Source organism: Tetrao urogallus (genome assembly GCF_951394365.1).
Source record: "Tetrao urogallus genome assembly, chromosome: 1".
NCBI lineage: Eukaryota > Metazoa > Chordata > Aves > Galliformes > Phasianidae > Tetrao > Tetrao urogallus.
In genome coordinates, this window is record NC_136813.1 from 775,627 (window position 1) to 795,247 (window position 19,621).

The following is a 19,621-nucleotide window of genomic DNA, read 5'->3' on the forward strand; positions in this document are numbered from 1 at the left end:
ATCCCATTAAGCGCAGAGTTTAATAAAGTTCTGGATATCAAGGAGCAGCAGCTATTTAAAGCCTTGAGCACCTGCCAAACGTGGCTTTGTGAGCCATATTTCCTGTCCCAGGTCATTTCTCCCATCTCCTGGCCACGCTCTCACCTTAGGAAATGCCATCATTGGTGACATGAGGTCTCAGTGCTGGTGCTGCTGTGGCATTCCAATGGGGGGTCTGAGGTTCCTTATAAGCAGCCTCACACGAGAAGTGATTTTCCCAGCCAAGGTCTTTATATCCTATCAGATATCTTTGAGGAATCGACATTTTGCAGCACAAACTTTGCCCAGCTAGCCTGGGAAAATGAAACTTGAACTAAATGCAAAGGAAACCATAATTCATGTCTGCCTGGAAATATCTTGAGCAGCCGGCATGGAGACCAGCTGGGAGGTGGGAGCTTTGTGCTGGGGAGTTCCAGTGGTGTGGGGTCAGTCAGGTGGGATCTTGTTGGCTTGTTATCTTCTATGTGTCCTACAGGGAGGAGTGATGGAAACGCTGGGAGAACCAAGTCCTTCTCCCCACACTGTGTGGACCATGAATTACCCACGCATGAAGCGAAACAATCCCAGAGACAGGGAAAACTTGAAGCTTGATGTCCACAATTCCACCTTCCACAAGCTGCTCTACATAAATTCGAGGTGTCTGTCTTCTGGGACATTATATTTGGCTTTGTGTTCCTCAAAGAGCTTTCTCAGCTCTTCTAAGTATTTCTGATGGAGTCGATCAACCTCTTCGGCCGATGGTTTGTGCTTCTTCAGCACGGGAATTGGCTTCCCAACTGGAAAACAAGAGCAACCATTAGGTCAGGTCTCCATGGACCTGCACGTGTTAGCACAGAGATGGAGTCCCACCTTTCCAAAGGTGTGAAGGACGTATTGGTATGAGCAGTCATGGTCTGGGAGACAGCATAGCCAAGGAGGTGGGGAGGTGGAGGTCCAGCCCAGTGCAGCTCCTACAGCTTCTCTTAATATCTCAGGTGCTTTTTTCAAGACAAATCCACATAATTTGATTCCAGCCCCTTCCCATCTCGCAGAGCCACCAGCAGTAGGACACTTCTCCTGCTCTGCCCCCTGACTCTAATTGTGTTTGTCAAGCTCAGCATTGTGTAACACTGTTCCTCATCGAACTAATGAGGAGCCCTTCTGATACTGTGCTGCTTGTAAAACCATTGAGTCAATCCAAACAGGCTGTAAAACAATTAGAAGTAATTGCTGCCTGTCAAACCTAATCAGCAGGGTGAGCCCTGACCTTTCCAAACAGCCTCTTTAATTACATTAATTCAGGCCATCAGCCATACTGTGGGCCAAGCGTGGAGCTGTTGAAACCAGGTGGAACTTCATCACAACCAACACCTTTCTTTAAATTTGGTCTCCTGTTGTGCATGGTCTTCAATGAAACCAACCTGGCTTGTTTGTGTACAGATAGGCTGGGGCTTGTGCCTGCATCTGGGATGCTGGGCAAATCCTGTCTGACTCATGCTTGTGGGATTGGCTTGGAAGCTCAACCTAATGCCATTACAGGGTTTTGTACGACTTGGTTCTGGTGGGACTGAGACTGGATGCGTCTCATGAAGGCGATGGAGCATCTCGACTTGCTGTGGGACTTTATCAGCACTATTCAGACCACTTGGGTTCTGCAGGATGACAAAGCCAGAGCTCCAGACTGGTGTATGCAGGGAACCCTGTGTTATCCTTTCTCTGTGCCAACCCAAAGGTGCTCCAGTACCACATTCAGCTGAGTGACACATCACAGCTTCCAGAGCTGCCTGGACACTCAGGCAGTCATACCCAATTGTGTTGTTAACTTTTTTCCTTCCATCTACAGATGGGGAATTTTTTCTATCTTAAGGAAACATATCCCAGAATCAAGGACCACTTAAAAAAAACTTTTTTTAAGCAAAAAAAGGACCACGAGAGGGGCAGGTGAGCAGTGGGAGGTGCTTCATTGCCAGCAAGTTTCCAGCCCATGCTCCTTGCTCTTTGGCTCAGCAGAAAGAAGACACGGCCCAGGGACCATCCTTGACCAGGCTTTGGCCAGGCTTTTGTTGAGGAGGGACTTACTCACGGTGTTGATGGGCCGGCGGTAGGGGACCACCCCAAAGCTGTACTGGAAGATACCTCTTGCGTGGAAGAGGGGCAGGGAGATGCCCATGATCTGCTGGAGCCGGTGCTGGATCCACCGCAGCCATGAGCCCTTGGGGTTGCTCAACTGGTCGTAGAGCTCATTCTCCCCAAAGGAAAAGGCAGGGACCAGTGGGGTGCTGCAGGGAGATGAACACAACGTGTGGCCACGTCGATCAGTAAGGCCAACCTCAAAACACCCTCACAGTCCCCAAGAATTCACCTGGAACATCCTATCGACCAGAGCATCCCTCCCCAGCCACCCTGTAGCCCCATCCTTTGCATCACCCATGCTTGATGGCCACACGGACAAATCCCTTCCTGTTCTTCAGCAGCAAGGTGCAGGATCCTGGCCGGGCATCCAGAGCCTCCTGAGACCCACCGATGATGACAGCCAGCAGGTTCCCCCCCTCTGGCCTCTGCAGCACATGGTACGCGCTCTCCTTGTCAGAGGACACAAGGCCTGGGAGGTAGAGAGGAATTAACACTCAGCATCTGTAAAACCTGCCAAGTGAGGCTTATTCCCATTTTCCTTCTTCATCCGGCTCAAGAGAGGTGCTCAGTGCTTTATTTTCAGTTTTCCAGCGTTCTGGAAATCTCAGCCCAACTCCTCAGGGTGATGCAGGGCTCATGCAAAGCTCTGCCACATCACAACACTGCAGTTAAGCCCCAGCCACCCCATGAGCTGGTTCAGATGGAGAAGTGGGTGAACTCCAAGCCCACCAGTGAGAGACAGAGGCCAGATCTCCACAGGTCTCTCTGGAGCCCTTTTCCCCCTCTCCATTTAATTTTTACCTCCTCCTTTTCCTTTTTGTTTCCTGTCCTGTCATGTATTTATTGCACAACACCATGAACTACCTTTGGTAGCTGCACTGTTTCAGAATCCAGCACCTATAGATGCCACTCAGGAAGGACTCCTTGACCTTCTCAGGCCTCCCCGATGTTTCCCCTCTTTGCTCCCTAAAAACCATTTGATTCACCCTCTCATCCCGCCGCTCATCGGCGCTGCCACCTCGCTTACCTGCGCTCATCAGGTAGTCCCGTAAGAAGGGGACACGGAACCACAAGGAGAGAGTCATCAGGTGTGGGGTGATGCCTGGGAAGATCGTGGAAAACCCTGTCGCCTCTGTGCCGAAATTGATGAAGGCTCCCACCGCCAGGACCCCGTGGGGGTGAAATCCCACCAAGTAGTTCTGCCTAGGGTCCAACTCCGCTGTTTTCACCAGCTGGACAAGAGGTGGGACAAGAGTCAATGCCGTCACCTCAGCGCATGGAGAGTGGGCTATGGAGAACAGGGGGGTTCCCTTGCAGCCATCCCTCCTTCTGCTGGGAAAGATCAACTGCAAGAGCTCAAACGTTGTTCACTGAGATGTATTTCATTGCCTGTTTTTGTAACTCCCTGCATTTCTTGGCCTGAAAATGACATCTCTAATGCTACAGATCTTCATTGTTCTTTATGCTTTATTCTTTATTCATCTTGTGGATGCCCCATCCCTGCAGGCATTCAAGGCCAGGCTGGATGTGGCTCTGGGCAGCCTGGGCTGCTGGTTGGCGACCTGCACACAGCAGGGCTTGGAGCTGGGTGAGCGCTGTGCTCCTTTGCAGCCCAGGCCATTCTATGATTCTCTGATTCTATGATCTTATAGTCATGCAATGGGATGGGTCCAACCCCACTAACATGGACAGGGACACCTTCCACTAGATCAGATTTCCCAAAGCCCATATTGCTTTCAGCTGCTCTACATGTTGTTAGGAAACAACTTTTAAAACCTCCTCCGGTACATTTTACACTATAGGAAAAAAAAAAAGCAAAAAAATGAGATAACTCCTTTTTTAGCCTCTTATAACCACCACAGCCAGAGCCACCCTGGTAGTGATTGTCCTGTCCTGGAACACATCAAGTAATTGAAGAATGCTTAGTATATCATTAGGTGAGAACCTCAGCTTCCAAGGACAAAAAATGATGCATTTCTTTACATTATGGACTACCCTACAACAGGCCAGCAGCTTGAGCCTGTGTTAGTTACCTAAAGAAACACGCAGGTCCATCAGGGAGCAATGGATGTCTGCCCAAGGTTGTTGCAATTTTACCAAGGAGTGAGAAATCATGAAATCATTACAGTTGGAAAAGACCATTAAGACCAACCATCTTGTCTGACTGTCAGCACAACACCACCATGCCTTCAGGGCTGGACAGCATGGACTGCAGCACATGGTTGGCCCTTGAGGGTTGGCTGAGGGGCAAGCCAAAAATCTCAGCCACTTTTGAAAAGCGAGAAGCATTGCTTGGGTGGCCCAACAGGAGAGGAGACATAACAGACAAGATTTGGCCTCTGTGGGTTACACTTGCGATGGCCCACCTGGAATGGAAGGACCAGTGTGACAAGTCAGCCTTGAGCTGTGCCACTGAGGAGATCCTGCAATCCCAATGTCCTACAGACAGGGCATAACCCTGCCAGAAGCATCCAGCAGCCCAGAAGCATCCAACAGCCGATGCTGATGTCTTTGCAACCCTTAAATCGGGTGCTGAGGATGCTCTCAGCCTCAGGGCTGCCCATTACAAAGCCATCATGGATTTCCAGACAGCTCAAAGCACTTCTGTACGAGGAGAAACAAAGCCCCTGGTGCTTCACCCCATCAGTGCCTGAGTGCCCTGCTTCTGTCCAAGTGCAGGGAGCAGCTAATGGGGCATTTGTTTTCCTAGAAGCACCCAGAGCCCTGAGTTCTATTTTACTTTTTGACATCATGGCTCATTTCCCACCTGTCCTAAAGCACTGTTGACTGTACACATGTGCCCATTCAAGCGCCTGCTCCTAATGAGAGGAAGAGACAAACAAAAGTCCCCATCACCACCCAAGTGCAGGAAGAGGGGCAGATGGCTGAACTGCTGAGCCCCTGCCACGATTTGCTCTGTTTTTGAGCAATCTCAGCTTGCATCAATGTAACCTGCATTTATCTTCAGTTTCCAAACAACCTTTCATCTCTGAATAATTTATAAGCAGGGTGAGATGCTGGGATGCGTCACAAGCCACTAAATCTCCTCAAGTGTGAGAAGGGAGGGTGGCAGCAGCCTGAGCACCTACCTGGCTGCACCCCGTGGTTGTGCCACCCTCCTTGCTAATGAAAACTGGACTTGGGCAAGCACCCAGCCCTGCAATCTGCTCCCAGCCATGCTAGGACACCTCCCATCCCTAAAAACCTTCCCTAGGAGATGCTGCTTGCTGCTCACCTCAGTGAAAGGGGATGGAAAATCAGTGTCCAGTGGAGCTTACAGGAGGAACTGCTTCTGATACACGATTCCTTGTACATCTAAGAGGCCTCAGAGCCACTAACATCTGGAGTCCTACCAATTGTAGTTGGGTCTGAACTGGGCCACATCCATGTGTTTTGTGGCTCAATCATGAGTTAAGTATCCAGAGCCCTGCTTTAAGCTGAGGATAGCTTTTCTCAAAGTGTGCTCAGGTGCTCGAATGGGCTGCCCAGGGAGGTGGTGGAGTCACCGACCTCAGAGGAGTCCAAGGAACGTTTGGACGTTGTGTTGAGGGATATGGTTTAGTGAGAACCATTGGTGATGGGTGGATGGTCGGGCTGGATGATCTGGTAGGTTTTTTCCAACCTTGGTGATTCTATGTTCTATAACAACTGGATGGTAGGAGGCCTGATGTTCAAGGTTTGATGGCCTGGTCAAGGTGGAACTGTCCCCTGCAGCAGCAATCACATCTTAATGACACTGTTGAAGTATTTGCCTCTTTCAGCTTTGCAAAGGAAGGGAGAGAGGGTCCCTATCTTTGTCGCAGGGCTCACAATTTGGCCAGAGCCTACAGAGAAACCATTTCCTTGCAAAAGACCAGGAAGGAAATCTGCAGCAGAGAAGAAACTTGGGTAAATTATCTTAAGCCATAGCTCAGTCTCTGGATGCTAAACCACCCTTCTTCTGGAAACACTCGAGCACAGCAACTCCATCCATCCATCTGGGTTGTCCCCGCTGTTTGTTCTCTCCTTCCCCTCCTCCTGGCAGAGTCTGCACAGCAAGCTGTTCCCAGGCAGCCAGGAAAGTTAACACCTGGCAGCACCCAGCCCAGGCTCCACTGCAGCCCCGCAGTGCGTCATGGGGTTGAGGTGCAAGGGGTGGATCTCGTTCCTCCTGGCTTGACTGGGTTGTCGCTTCTGCTCCTGCTGAAGGGCATCTACCGCTCTGCTTTTTCTGGGCGAGTTGAACATTAATCATTGTCAAAGGACTTGAGGGTCCAGCCAAGCCGGTCCGTGTGTAAACACTGAAGGGAGACAAATTCTTGTCCTGAAGTTTTTCTTGGTAAGGCAAGACGAGTTTCTCAAGTTACAGGGGTGATAAATTAATGCACGGGACCTTCATCCCCAAAACAGAGAACTCTTATCAGCTTGGGGTCATGCACTCCAAGCTAAGCCATGGGTGTGTTGGCTTGAATGGCTTCCCCTTGTCATGGCTGGGATGCTGGCTTGTGTCTTGTCTGCTGACAGCAGCCCTGAACCCTTGTCAGTGTGTTGTGAGTCCTGGTGGCGGGGCAGAAAGCCATTTAGATCCCGGACAGGAGGTTATCATGGCCCTCCCAGCTCATAAATTTGAACTTGAAGGGTGAGGTCTACTTTATTCTTTCTTGGATGTAATTGCTGCAGATGTTCAGTGCTCTTGATTGTATTCTTGACTGTAAAAAGCTCCCCCTACTTTATCTACTTAAAAGCAGGTCCAGAACATGGGAAAGATCCTGTCCCCCATCTCTGGTGAGATTTGCTCCATGCATGGTCACCATCCATGTTAGGGAAATGCACACACAGACTTTTAGGGGCTCTAATAAGAGACCATGTACTGGTGAGGATCTCAAGCAAATTCAGTTTTAAACTGAATTAGCTAAACCACATTAACATCACAAGTAGATGCTCTCAGCTGGAATTAAAGTGGCCTTCATTCGTTATTTGTTTTGTTTTTCATTTCATTTTGCAACTGAATTAAGTGAATTAGGGCTTCCAAGGGACTGTATCAGCACAGGATTTCAGCACTGGTTTAATGAGGCTGTTTTAATTCACCTTTTGAGTTGTGGCTGGGGTTTTTTGGTTATCACGTGTGCTGGATGGTCTTGCCCCAAACTATAGGAAAAGGGAGGAAGGGTGATTGCCTATGTGAAACTGGTGCAAAAGTGCTCGAAGGAAGCAAAATTCTGTTTTACATCAGCATATCCTTGGGTCAGATCAACACCTAGCCCCCAGCTGGCCTTGTCTGTAGGGCTGGAGAGATCTAAAAGCAGTTATGTGGCGAAATGGATGGAATCAGGTAGAGGTGAGCTTGGTCAATGCACAGTGCTTGCTGTGCCAGCAGACAGACGGGCAGACTCGCCATGTCATCACATCCTAAGGGACAAAGGAACATGTGGTGGAGACAGGGATTGGCCAGGAAAGCTGGTCAGAAAACCTGTACTTTCTTCATTTACTCTCCCAAACTGAATTGCTGTTGTGTTCCTATCACCCTCTGGCCCCAAACTCACTTCCAATGATGTTATGCTCAATAGTCTGCTCTTAAGTAGGATAAACTTCTGTTCAGTTTCACCCTAAGCAGATCCTCAGGTCCCTTGCTTTCCACCCAAGCACCACCAAATTGCATCTCATGCAGGAAGAAGCATGCAGTCAGGTCCTCTATGGGATGACAGCAACCAAGGAGCAAGCCCCAGGAAGAAGAAATGGTACCAAAGAGAAGTCAGCACATCACCTAAGGGTGGTGGGAGAAAAAGGGAAAAGCAAACATCCGAGTGCCAGCAGCTCCTCAGGAAAAATGGGTTTCTGTTCTCAGCAATGGAAGGAGTCTGAGAAAATGTCCCTGGGCACTGGTGCTTTCTCCAGGTGCCACAATACTGAATGCACTTGAGGGCAGAAAAGGGAGGTCCAAGTCACAGGGCAAGGGAGCTCTTCAGAAAATGAGTTGTCTTTGTGTCATTGGGCTGCATGCTGCTTTTGCCTGAACAATCCTTCTTCTCTCCTCTAGCCAATAGAAGGAAGCAAAATGAACAGCCAGAAGTACTGGCAACCAGAAATGATGTTTAACGTCATGGGCCAAAGCACAAGGTCCTCAGTCACAAACAGTACAATTCTGCTGTGAAAAGGAAGAAAATACTCCTGGGAGGGCTTGGTTCGTGTGCACTTGGACCACTCCACTCTGCAATGCCCTGTGCTGACCCAGAACCACGGCACACACAAATAACCCCCGTCATGGTTTATGCAATTGTGAGAATGAATGAACTCCTAGGGGACTGCTGAGTCTCCAGTGACACGTTTTGGTTAAGCTAGCAAGAAAAAGAAACCCAGTAAGAGCCCAAGGACAATGAAAGAGGTTGGGACTCTGCCAGTTGCTATAGATAACAACATCCAACCAGCACTTACAGAACCACAGAGTCATTAAGGTTGGAGAAGACCATTAAGATCGGAGAAGACCATTAAGATCATCTAGCCCAACCATGGAGCCCTCAAGGATAACCCCAAGGGTGGCAAAAAGTGTCCTGTGCCTCTTCAAGAGGGGACAACAGTGCCTCGAGGACTACAGGAACCTTCTACACACAGAGATGTTTTTCAGGTTGCCCTGAATAAAGCTGGTGAGGTGATGCCTGCTGGGCTGCTCTGATGGGTGACAGCACCTGAAGGCAGCATTTGTTGAAGGCCTTCCCCTTAGGCATGTCCATGGTGCTCCTCAGCTGAGGTTACCAGAGCACCGCGGCTGCAGGAGGAAGGCTGGTGAACAGCAGTGAAGATGTGCTATTTCTTGGCCACAGGGGATGCTCGTAGAACCACAGAATCATGAACATTGGAAAAGACCACCAAGGTCATCAACCCATCAGTGATGGAGGAATTCTAATGCTGGGTGTGTTCCCACCATGCTGATAATGGATGCTCCTCTGGTGGAGAAGGATGAGAGAGGAGGTACGAGTTTGGGCAGAGACCTGGCAGACTAATTACTGGCTGTTCATTGAACACAGCTCCAAAATCTCTCTGGGAGGTACCACCAGCCCCAGAAGACATTGTGGGATACCTGCTCAACCATTGGCTCCCCAGAGAGATTTACTGTGCATTTCTGGGGATATCAACCCTGCTTCTAAGGCCCGGGTGAGCTCAGCGTAGTTTGAAGGCCTATCATGGTCATGTGAAAAATGAAGATGAGAATGACTGAAATACAGAGAAAAAAAAACCTTCCTGGAAAAGATGCTCCTGGGAAAATGCCTGGGATCCCAGTGCTCATCCACCTTTCACAGTCACCCAAACTCACTCGGGTCCTGGCAATCCCCTAATTAAACTAAGGGCAAAAGCAAAGAGCGAAGCAATTGTGCACGACTGGGATCAGCAGAGGGAGCTCCTCGCACATGCTGGGAGCCCGAGCGCTCCTGCGTGGCAGATCCCCGCTGCAGCAAAGTGCAAATTCACTCTGCCTAGATCTCCGGAAAGCAGACGCTCATCCCAACCTCTCATTGCTTCTGCAGCAGCCAACACGCCCAGGGATCCCATAGGAGCAGCATTTCAATCCCTTTCCTGAAATACCCAAGGGCAGAGCGGTGCAGGCGGCTCTTGCTGCCTCCCCACCTCCCAGCACTGATGCTTGACCACAAGAAGTTTGCAGCGGGGATCTGGGAGGATTAGGAGCCACGTTTAATCTTCCCAGAATAACTAATCCTCCAGAGCTGAACAAACTCAATCTACACACAAATGCAGCCCGTGGTGCTGGATCCATGTCCCCCAAATCCATGTCCCCATTTACCTCTGTTCTGGTTGGGATTTTGGGCAAGCAGGAGTGTGTAGCTCAGACCAAAGCTCAGCTCAGTTCTGCTCCTTGGGAGATTACAGGATGGCTAAAGCAATATTTGCAGTGCTTAACATCTATGCTGTTAGGAACAAATAATTTCCCATTCCCAAATAATTTATTCGAGCCCATGCTCAAAGGATATGAAATGAAATGCCTTTCAAGCAAGGGAAATGTGTGACTTCTCCCAGAGCAGCACGGAAAAGGCTGCTCCAAACCCTCCCTGCGCACCCCAGTATGCTGCAAGCAAAACCAGTAGCTATGCTCCCTCTGCTGGTTTTTCTGCCTGTCAGTGCCAGCTGGTAGGAAGTCATAGAGTCAGAATTAGGTTGGAAAAAATCACTAAGAACATCCAATCCAACCATCAACCCATGCCCAACCATCAACTCATCACCAGCCATCAACCCACACCCAGCCACCAATCCATGCCCAGCCATCAGCCCATGCCCAACCATGAACTGATCACCAGCCATCAACCCATGCCCAACCATCAACTCATCACCAGCCACCAACCCATGCCCAACCATCAATCCATGCCCAACCATCAACTCATCCCCAACCATCAATCCATGCCCAACCATCAACCCATGCCCAACCATCAACCCATGCCCAACCATCAATCCATGCCCAACCATCAATCCATGCCCAACCATCAACCCATGCCCAGCCATCAGCCCATGCCCAACCATCAGCCCATGCCCAGCCATCAACCCATGCCCAGCCATCAGCCCATGCCCAACCATCAATCCATGCCCAACCATCAACCCATGCCCAGCCATCAACCCATGCCCAACCATCAATCCATGCCCAACCACCAACTCATCCCCAACCATCAACTCATCCCCAACCATCAACCCATGCCCAACCATCAACTCATCCCCAACCATCAATCCATGCCCAACCATCAACCCATGCCCAGCCATCAACCCATGCCCAGCCATCAGCCCATGCCCAACCATCAATCCATGCCCAACCATCAACCCATGCCCAGCCATCAACCCATGCCCAACCATCAATCCATGCCCAACCACCAACTCATCCCCAACCATCAACTCATCCCCAACCATCAACCCATGCCCAACCATCAACCCATGCCCAACCATCAACCCATGCCCAACCATCAACTCATGCCCAACCATCAGCCCATGCCCAGCCATCAACCCATGCCCAACCATCAACTCATGCCCAACCATCAACCCATGCCCAGCCATCAGCCCATCCCCAGGACAGACGGACAGCCCAGGGCGCTGCTCAGGAGTAAGTGTGCATGGGACAGGCAAGGAGGTGTCGTTGGGTTTAGCTGGCACCTATGTTTTAGCAGAGAGATCGGTCTGACACTGCTCAAGCTGTGCTATATGGCCAGAAATAAATTACAGAACATGCACGATGTACAATCTTTACAATCACATAAACAGCGTGCAGCATTTCTAGCATTTTCTGCAGTAACCTTGAGAATAATGACTTGGGAATTTGGGGTTTCCTGATGAATGTCCTATAATATTACCTGTCTCTTATGATAAAAGCCACCAGGAGCTCTCCTGGGTTGTGCTCCCATTCCTCCCCAGGAGACTACAATATACATTCTGGGGGACTTGCTTTGAAGCTTGGCCAGAAGCCCTTGGATCACTGCAAAAGCTCAGGAAAAGGCTCTGGATAAGGCAAGAGAGCAGCCAGAAAGGCAGAGGATGGCTTTTTTGGGACATTTCCAATAGCTTTCTACAGAGTCCAACTCTGAGTTTAGCCATGAAATAACTCAAGTTTACTGATGGAACAAAGGTGGGAGGAGTGGCTGCGAGCCCAGAAGGCTGTGCCACCGTTCAGCAAGACCTGGGAAGGATGAGAGTGGGGTAGAGGAAAACCTGATGAGGTTTGACATGAGCAAGTGCAGAGTCCTGCACCTGGGGAGGAACAACCACAGCATCAGTACAGGTCAATGGAAAGAATGCTGAGCTGCTGGAGAGGAGCTCTGTGGAGAAGGACCTGGGGGTCCTGGTGGGCAGCAGGTAACCATGAGCCAGCAGTGTGCCCTGTGGCCAAAAAGGCCAATGGCATCCTGGGGTGCATTGCACAGAGTGTGGCCAGCAGGGCGAGGGAGGGGATCCTTCCCCTCTGCTCTGCCCCAGTGAGGTCACATCTGGAATACTTTATGCAGTGCTGGGCTCTCCAGTTCAGAAAAGATGGGGATCATCCAGAGAGAGTCTGGTAAAAAGACACAAAGATGATACAGGGCCTGGAGCATCTCCTATATGAGGAAAGGCTGAGAGCCCCAGGGCTGTTGGGTTTGGAGAAGAGAAGGGTGCACTTTAAAAGGTTCTCTGTAGAGAAGAACTTCCTGTAAGGTCACGAGTTGCAGGGGAGATGATCTGGCACTCATGTGCAATGTTTCTTCCCAGGAATTATCGTGCAAATCCCCACAGTGATGCTCAGCTTTACCTACCCTAGAAAATCACTCTACTGCATGGCTCATGAATGCTCCTGGAGCATTGCTCAGGTTTGCACAGAACTGCGATGGCTCTGGGGCAGTTCTTTCACAAAATCATGGAATGACAGAATGGCCTGGGTTGCAAAGGAGCTCAATGCTCATCCAGCTCCAAGCCCTGCTGTGTGCAGGTCGCCAACCAGCAGCCCAGGCTGCCCAGAGCCACATCCAGCCTGGCCTTGAATGCCTGCAGGGATGGGGCATCCACAGCCTCCTTGGGCAACCTGTGCCAGTGCCTCACCACCATATAATGGGGAACGGACAAGGGGAGATGGCCCTATCTAAGCAGCGAGGTTAAAAGGGTGCACATAAGGCAGACGATTAAAGGACATGCTGGGAAAACATCGGGTCACCCAGTAATTCTAAGCTGGGAAGACCATTCTGCCTTCAGCACTGCACAGCTGAGGTCCTGGGCTCGGCTCATAGGAGGGACGATCCCTGCGATGGAGCGGAAGGCACAGAGGATGCTCACCGTGACGGGGAAGAAGTCCTTCATGTGTCTCCAGACAGCGCTGTTCCGCACCACGCGGATCCGCCGCCCGCCCCGGATCGGTGCTTCCCTGTCTACGAACCACCAGGCGGCGTAGAGAACGCTGAGCAGCCAAAAGCGGGTGAAGAGGAGGCCGACGAAGGCAGCGATGCAGCACTGTGCTGGGAGGAAAGCCAGGCGGTGAGCGTAAGGCTGCTGGGAGGGGAAGGCTCACCTGGAGGAAGCTGTTCTGCACAGCCCTGGGATGGAGCCCCGGCCTTCCCTGTGCTCACCGTGGGATTATTGGATCAGTATGAGGGAAGTTAGGAAGCCAACAAATGGTTTTCTTCCCGTCTGCCCCAGGAACCAGAAGAGCAGCTTGACCCCAGCCACTGGGAAGCATCCCTTTCTCCGAGGGCCCCCATGTTCACCTCCTCCATCAAGGCTGGTGGACCTCTCTGGTTCCACATTTTGAATGACTGCCCATGATTTTCAATTTTTCATCCTCCCATATAGAAGAATTTTACTCTTTATTGATTTTCTTTTTTTCTTTCTTATTGATTCTGGACCTTTTCCTCCTCCGCTTGGCCTCATTTTAAACTCTAATCCTGACCAGTAAAGGATTTTCAGTCTTTTTGACGTGGTGTCATCACAGATTTTATAGGCACGCTCTATTTCGTTCCCCAAGTCATTAACAACTTGGGACTTTTCCAAGTCATTAAAGACCTTCCTGAGCTGCTTCCAGTCAGTACTCAGCTTTGTCCTCTACCTCCTGCCTCCCTCGTGCCCTGTGTTTTGGCAGGGGAACAAGAGAAGAAATGTCTGCACGCAAGCACGCATCACTGGGCACGCCAGATCCCACCAAGCCCAGCACTGTCTGCTGCACAGAGTCTGGGAAGCACTGATGCCCACCAAGCTGCCAGTCAAAGCTGTGTCCTCTCCATCTGGAAGCCTTGGTGGCCCTGTCCATCAGAGTGCTATCTGAGTGAGAATGGGCTGAAAATCCACATTGACCCAAGTCGTTTTGCTTCCCCAGCTCATCGTGGGTCACATTAGGATGAGAGACAATGGTCTCAAGCTGTGTCAGAGGAGGTTCAGGATGGTATTAGGAAGAATTTCTTCTCCCAAAGAGTGGCCAGGATGTGCAGGAAAGTGGTGGGGTCACCGTCCTTGGAGGTGCTCCAGACCCATGGGTTTGGGGTGCTGAGGGATGCAGGGCACAGTGGGGATTGGATGGGATTGGGCTTGGGGATCATAGAGGTCCTTCCAGCCTTGATGATTCTGTGACTCTACGATTCTATGACTGTGAGTTTTATATTTTGCTCTTCTCTGGGCCCTTATCACAGATCCAGGACCCGTGGCTGAAGGACACAGGGGTGGAGAAGCTCAGCTCAGACACAGATTCAGCATCCAGGCCCTCATCCCAAGACCTGGATTTTCATCTCTCTGGGGTTCACCTGGCACCAGCCATCTCCAGCTGCTCTCACCTGAGGTCTATCAGAGATGTATATGATGCTCTCACTTCTCTTCACAGTCTCTTCACAGACTTCTTTGGTTGTCTTTACAACAACAGATGAGCTTTAATGCATTTTCCTCTAAAAGAAATTGTGCTTTTCTATGGCTGTGTTCATGATGCTTAACCTCTTTTAGGCTTTGGGAGCATTTCAAATGTTTGTGTTGGAAAACAGTATCTTGATAAGCAGATCTGGTTTGGAAGCTATTCTTTTGATAAGTCATCCTGATCCTGAAGTGTTGGGTGTGAAAACAGAAGCCACGTCTTAAAGTCCTGGCATGGTGTGCTGGTAATTCCTACTGGTAAATGGAAGGAAGGGGGGAAATGGGGAAGGAAGGGGGAAAAGAAGGGAGGGAAGGAAGGAAGGAAGGAAGGGAGGGAGGGAGGGAGGGAGGGAGGAAGGAAGGAAGGAAGGGAGGGAGGGAGGGAGGGAGGGAGGAAGGAAGGAAGGAAGGAAGGAAGGAAGGAAGGAAGGAAGGAAGGAAGGAAGGAAGGAAGGAAGGAAGGAAGGAAGGAAGGAAGGAAGGAAGGAAGGAAGGAAGGAAGGAAGGAAGGAAGGAAGGAAGGAAGGAAGGAAGGAAGGAAGGAAGGAAGGAAGGAAGGAAGGAAGGAAGGAAGGAAGGAAGGAAGGAAGGAAGGAAGGAAGGGGAAGGGTGAGAGGAGGGGCGGGGAGGGAAGGGAAGGGAAGGGAAGGGAAGGGAAGGGAAGGGAAGGGAAGGGAAGGGAAGGGAAGGGAAGGGAAGGGAAGGGAAGGGAAGGGAAGGGAAGGGAAGGGAAGGGAAGGGAAGGGAAGGGAAGGGAAGGGAAGGGAAGGGAAGGGAAGGGAAGGGAAGGGAAGGGAAGGGAAGGGAAGGGAAGGGAAGGGAAGGGAAGGGAAGGGGAGGTTGGTTTAGGATGGAGAAGCACTGGGCTGTGCACAGCAGCAGGTCTCACGTGCAATGCAGATCTCCAGGTCACAACTGCTCATGCCTGGTGCTGCTCCTTTGAAGAGACACAACCACAGCTGCACAGCTCTCAGGCAAAAGAGCATCCAGCATGAAACCAAGCTCCAAGGTGCACATAAGACACGAGCGCTGCTTGAGGAACACCGCAGAGGTTGCAGTTGTACTGCTCCTAACAGCCAGGTCATCAGGTCTGCTGCAAAGCTGTGCAATGCCTCTTTTTATCACACTGTGCAAAGCTCAAGGTATGCCCTGCAAAGTGAAGGCGTTGTTCTGGCCCATATCTATCCACTTATCACCCAAGTGAGGCATTTATCTTGCATTACGTAGTTATTAATTTTACCCTCAATTCATTTGTGGATGAAATTAATAGCATTTGCTCTTTGATTCAGCCTTTTTTTTTTTTCTTTTCAATGCAGAGCAAAATTTGCACACGATGACCTTCACTTAATCCAAAGAGTTCTTTTTTGCCCTTGTGAAGTCTTGTGATGCTCTGCACCCATTCCTGTCCTAGTATGAATCCAATTTGCTTGCAGATGTCTCCGTGTTCTGCTCACAGACCCTTCCACAAAAGCCTAGCACAGGCAATGCAATGCCATGGCTGAGACACTGAGCCTTTGTGGACCAGCAGTGCAGGATTCATCTCCCAAAGGCAAGCAAGGTCATCTTGAGGCCACATCCCTGTCCCTCCTTGCAAGACAGGGAAGAACAGGAGGTCTACAAGCAGCAGTGTTTGCTTATTGTGACGCCACCCCTGCAATCACGGCTTGCAAATGAGGAAAGCCAAGAGTTCCTTGTTTGCCCTTTTCCGGAACAGTGACCATGTCAGAGCTGCCCAGGTGGCAGCCATATTCCCCTTGGCATTCCTACACACAACTGTCATTTTCTGGGCTACCTGCCAGGCAAACACTTTGAAGAATATGACAAAAGAGGTGTTAAGGCCTTGGCCAGGGAATCCTGGCAGATGTCTCCTTCTGATCCCAAACTGCAAGCTGCTGTAGAATCACAGAGTCATGGAATCATTAAGGATGGAAAACACCTATGAGATCTCCATGTCCAAACCCCAACGTGCCCCACCGTGCCCACTGTCTGTGTCCCTCAGTGCCACATCTGCACTGGAACACTCCAGGGATGGGGACTCCACCACTATCCCACGAGGGATGTGGGGCCAGGTAAGTGACCTGATCTTCATCTCTTCCTCCTGCAGGTCTACATGCAATCTTGCATGGGAAGCCAGCACCAAATTGCTATAAAAGCACTGGTTTCTGCAAATATTGCCCCGTGGAAACCCAAAATTTGCAGGACACAGAAATGGCTTGAGAGTTTATGAGACCTCTGAAGGCAGACATTGCTGCAGGTCTGAGGGAATCATGCATATCCTTACAAACACATCAATCACCTGAAAATAATTATAGAACCATCAAAAAGACCTCCAAGGTCCAGTCCAACTGTTAACCCATCCCCACCGTGCCCACAAACCCACACCCCTCAGTGCCACATCCTGCAGTGAACATCCAGATAACCCTACACAGGGCTGAGATTGTCTGCAGCACTGCCTGCATTGCCATGGAAGGTGAGGAGAGATCCCTTCAGCCAAAAAGCAAAACCAAACCAAAGGGCCCTCGACAACAAGGAAAGCTCCATACCCCAAACCTTACGCATTCTGCTCAGATCAGAAGCTGGGAGGTTTCTCTTTCTTCTTTTCCCTCAAAGAAGCTTGAAGCCAAAGTGAAGTGTTTGGTGGTGGGCACCTTGTGCTAGGAAGTTTTGTTGTTTCTCTGGTGGAAACCAGGAACCAGAGGAGGATGAAATACGACAGAGGTGGTTTTGTAGGGAAGTGAACCCTGCTGTACCACAGCCATGGACACGCCACATTCATGCCATGCTCTCCAGGTGAGCTGTGAGCTACAAGCAAGTCCACACAAGGACCATGTCCTATCAGAGACCTCCTGGGCTCAGCATTGCTGCTCCTCTAGAATTTATTCCTTCAGCCTGAAATAAGTGAAACATCAGCTTTTGGAAAGAGATCTTTGTCACTGCAGCAGCCCCTGGGCAGGTGAGTCTTGCACTGCAGCTCCCAGGAGGATTTGCAAGATGCACGGTGTGGTCCTCAAGGCCAAACCAGAGCCCTTAGCAGAGCCAAACTAAGGCTGTGGACTCTGCTCAGCCACCAAATTTCCTGACACACTGGCACTGCATGTCCTTTGAGGCAGCCTTGCTGATTGAAAGGGTTCAAAGGCTGGCTGCCCATGCTGGGTCTGCAAAGACAGCAGGCAAAGAACTTCTGCTCCTTTGATCATAGAATCATAGAATATCCCATGTTAGAAGGGACCTACAAGGCTCAGGTTCTGATGAGTTGGTTAACACAAGCTCAGACCTTAAATTAATGCTTCTGCATGCAGCATCTGGAGAGAGACCCATGCCCAAGCCCACAGAGACAAGGAAGGAGAAAAGCCAGGGGAAGCACTAGACCAAATTTGAGCTCCCACTTGCTGGTTTCAGTGCCCTGCAGAAGCCTGGACCCACTGCCAGGCTGGGCCACAGGGAGATGGCACTGGTCTGTGCTGGACTCTGCAGGTGGGAGCAGTGGGGTCCCTGCTCCGCACTCTACACCCCTCCATCCAGCACCCATCAGCATCTAAAGCAAGGAACATCCCCTGGAGGGGATGCATTTGCACAGCCATGGCAACAGCAAAAGGCCATGCAAACGCCTGGCAGGGTGGCTGTGTGTTTGCAAGAGCCCTTTTCTGGCAACAGAAGCACGGCTCTGAGCAGCCAGTGTCAAGCTCTGCTCATGGAGGGCTTGATCTCTTGACTGGCTTTGGCCTCAAACTGTGTCAGGAGGAAAGAAAATCAGACTAAGGCTGGTCCAGAGAAAGAGAGCAACCTGTGGAAGCTCAGCAGTGGAGGAGGTTTGAGGTTGAGGTATTGTCTTCATTTTGGGCAATCCAAATTTCCCTGCAAAGGGCAGAGCCTGTGTCCTGAGAAGCTCCAGGTTACCCTCTGACCAACGGAGGATTCCTCCCTACTGCCCACTTTCTGGCTTTCAGCTGCTTCTATCAAGTCAACCTCATTACTGAAAAGTTAAGCGCCAGCCTGACTCCACTCCAGCAGGGCTAAACCTACTGGGCAAGTTGTTCTGCTGGAAAACACCATCCCTTCCCCTTAAATCTTAGATGCATCCATGCTGCAAACAGGACCCAGGTAGAGTCTGGCAAAACATTATTTAGCATGGGCTAAAGTTGTGCCCCAGAGCATGCAAACAGCCAAGCATCCATCTGGGCCAGCATTGGCCCAGTGCTCCAGTCCAGCAGACACTGGTGCAGAGTCCATCCAACCCCACATCTGTAGCAGAGGTTTGATGGATCCATCTCAGAGACTTAACGAGGCTCTAAAGCACAACTTGCACTTCCTTTGCAGATGCCAATTTGGAGACATGTATCCTATGTACCCTCAAACCTGCTGCTGCTCTGCTGGGACACATATCCACTGTTCTGCCATGGCCAAGCAGAAGCTTTACACAGTCTTCTACCCAGTTTAAGAAGCCAGCTGGCACGCTGATGGCAAACCCTGGGATGTCACCTTCCAGCTTGGCTCCTGGACAGTTTGCAGATGGAGTTCACCCTCTGAAAATTGGCTCTGGATGTTCAGAAGAGGAAGAGGAGCTGCCTCTTACCTAGACATAGGAAGCTGAAGACCCACTGGACCACCGCTGCGGTCTGAAGCCTCCTCTGCAGAGGCAGGGAGAGTGGAGCAAACTCAATCTTCATCCTGGGCTCTGCCCGCCGGTCTCAGAAGGAGGAGGAAGCTCAGCAAGTGGTGAATGCAAAGTGCAAAGTCGCCCGTCAATATTTATGCAGCTTTACAGTACAGGGGGTTGTGCAAAGTGCAGGGGACCTTGCTGGGAGGTGTCACTGACTTTATGTCAGTGTGACGCTCGTCGTGTTGTTGGTGCTGCAAGTGTCCTCCGGCTCTGCAGCTCCCCAAAAGGAAAATCCATCACTCCTTGTGCGACAGCAGCTGCAGGAGAGAGCAGGAGGGAAAGGCGAGGAAGGAGCTTGTGAAACAGTGTTGGCTGGGGAGGGAGGAAAAAGGCTTTTCAGAGGAGTGGCTTTGCAATTCAAAGTGTATAACCTGTAGATAAAGCTCAGGGCTGTGTCTGCTGGGCGTGGAAAGGGCTGGGAGCCAAGAGGTATGCAAACCATGCATGAGTGTTTCACTGCCGAGCACAGGATGCATGAGCAACCTCCTG

The 19,621-nt window shown here is 50.6% G+C and overlaps 1 protein-coding gene across 1 annotated transcript; it reads right to left on the minus strand.

The window, feature by feature from the left end:
- Positions 1–660: 660 nt before the first annotated feature.
- MOGAT2 (monoacylglycerol O-acyltransferase 2) lies at positions 661–19,139 on the minus strand (the record flags this gene model as incomplete). The annotated part of the gene is made up of 6 exons (XM_079545341.1): positions 661–815; positions 2,098–2,297; positions 2,446–2,620; positions 3,179–3,383; positions 12,919–13,097; positions 19,046–19,139. The coding sequence occupies 6 exons, from the start codon at positions 19,137–19,139 to the stop codon at positions 661–663; spliced, it is 1,008 nt and encodes a 335-aa protein (XP_079401467.1).
- Between the last annotated feature and the right edge of the window lie 482 nt (positions 19,140–19,621).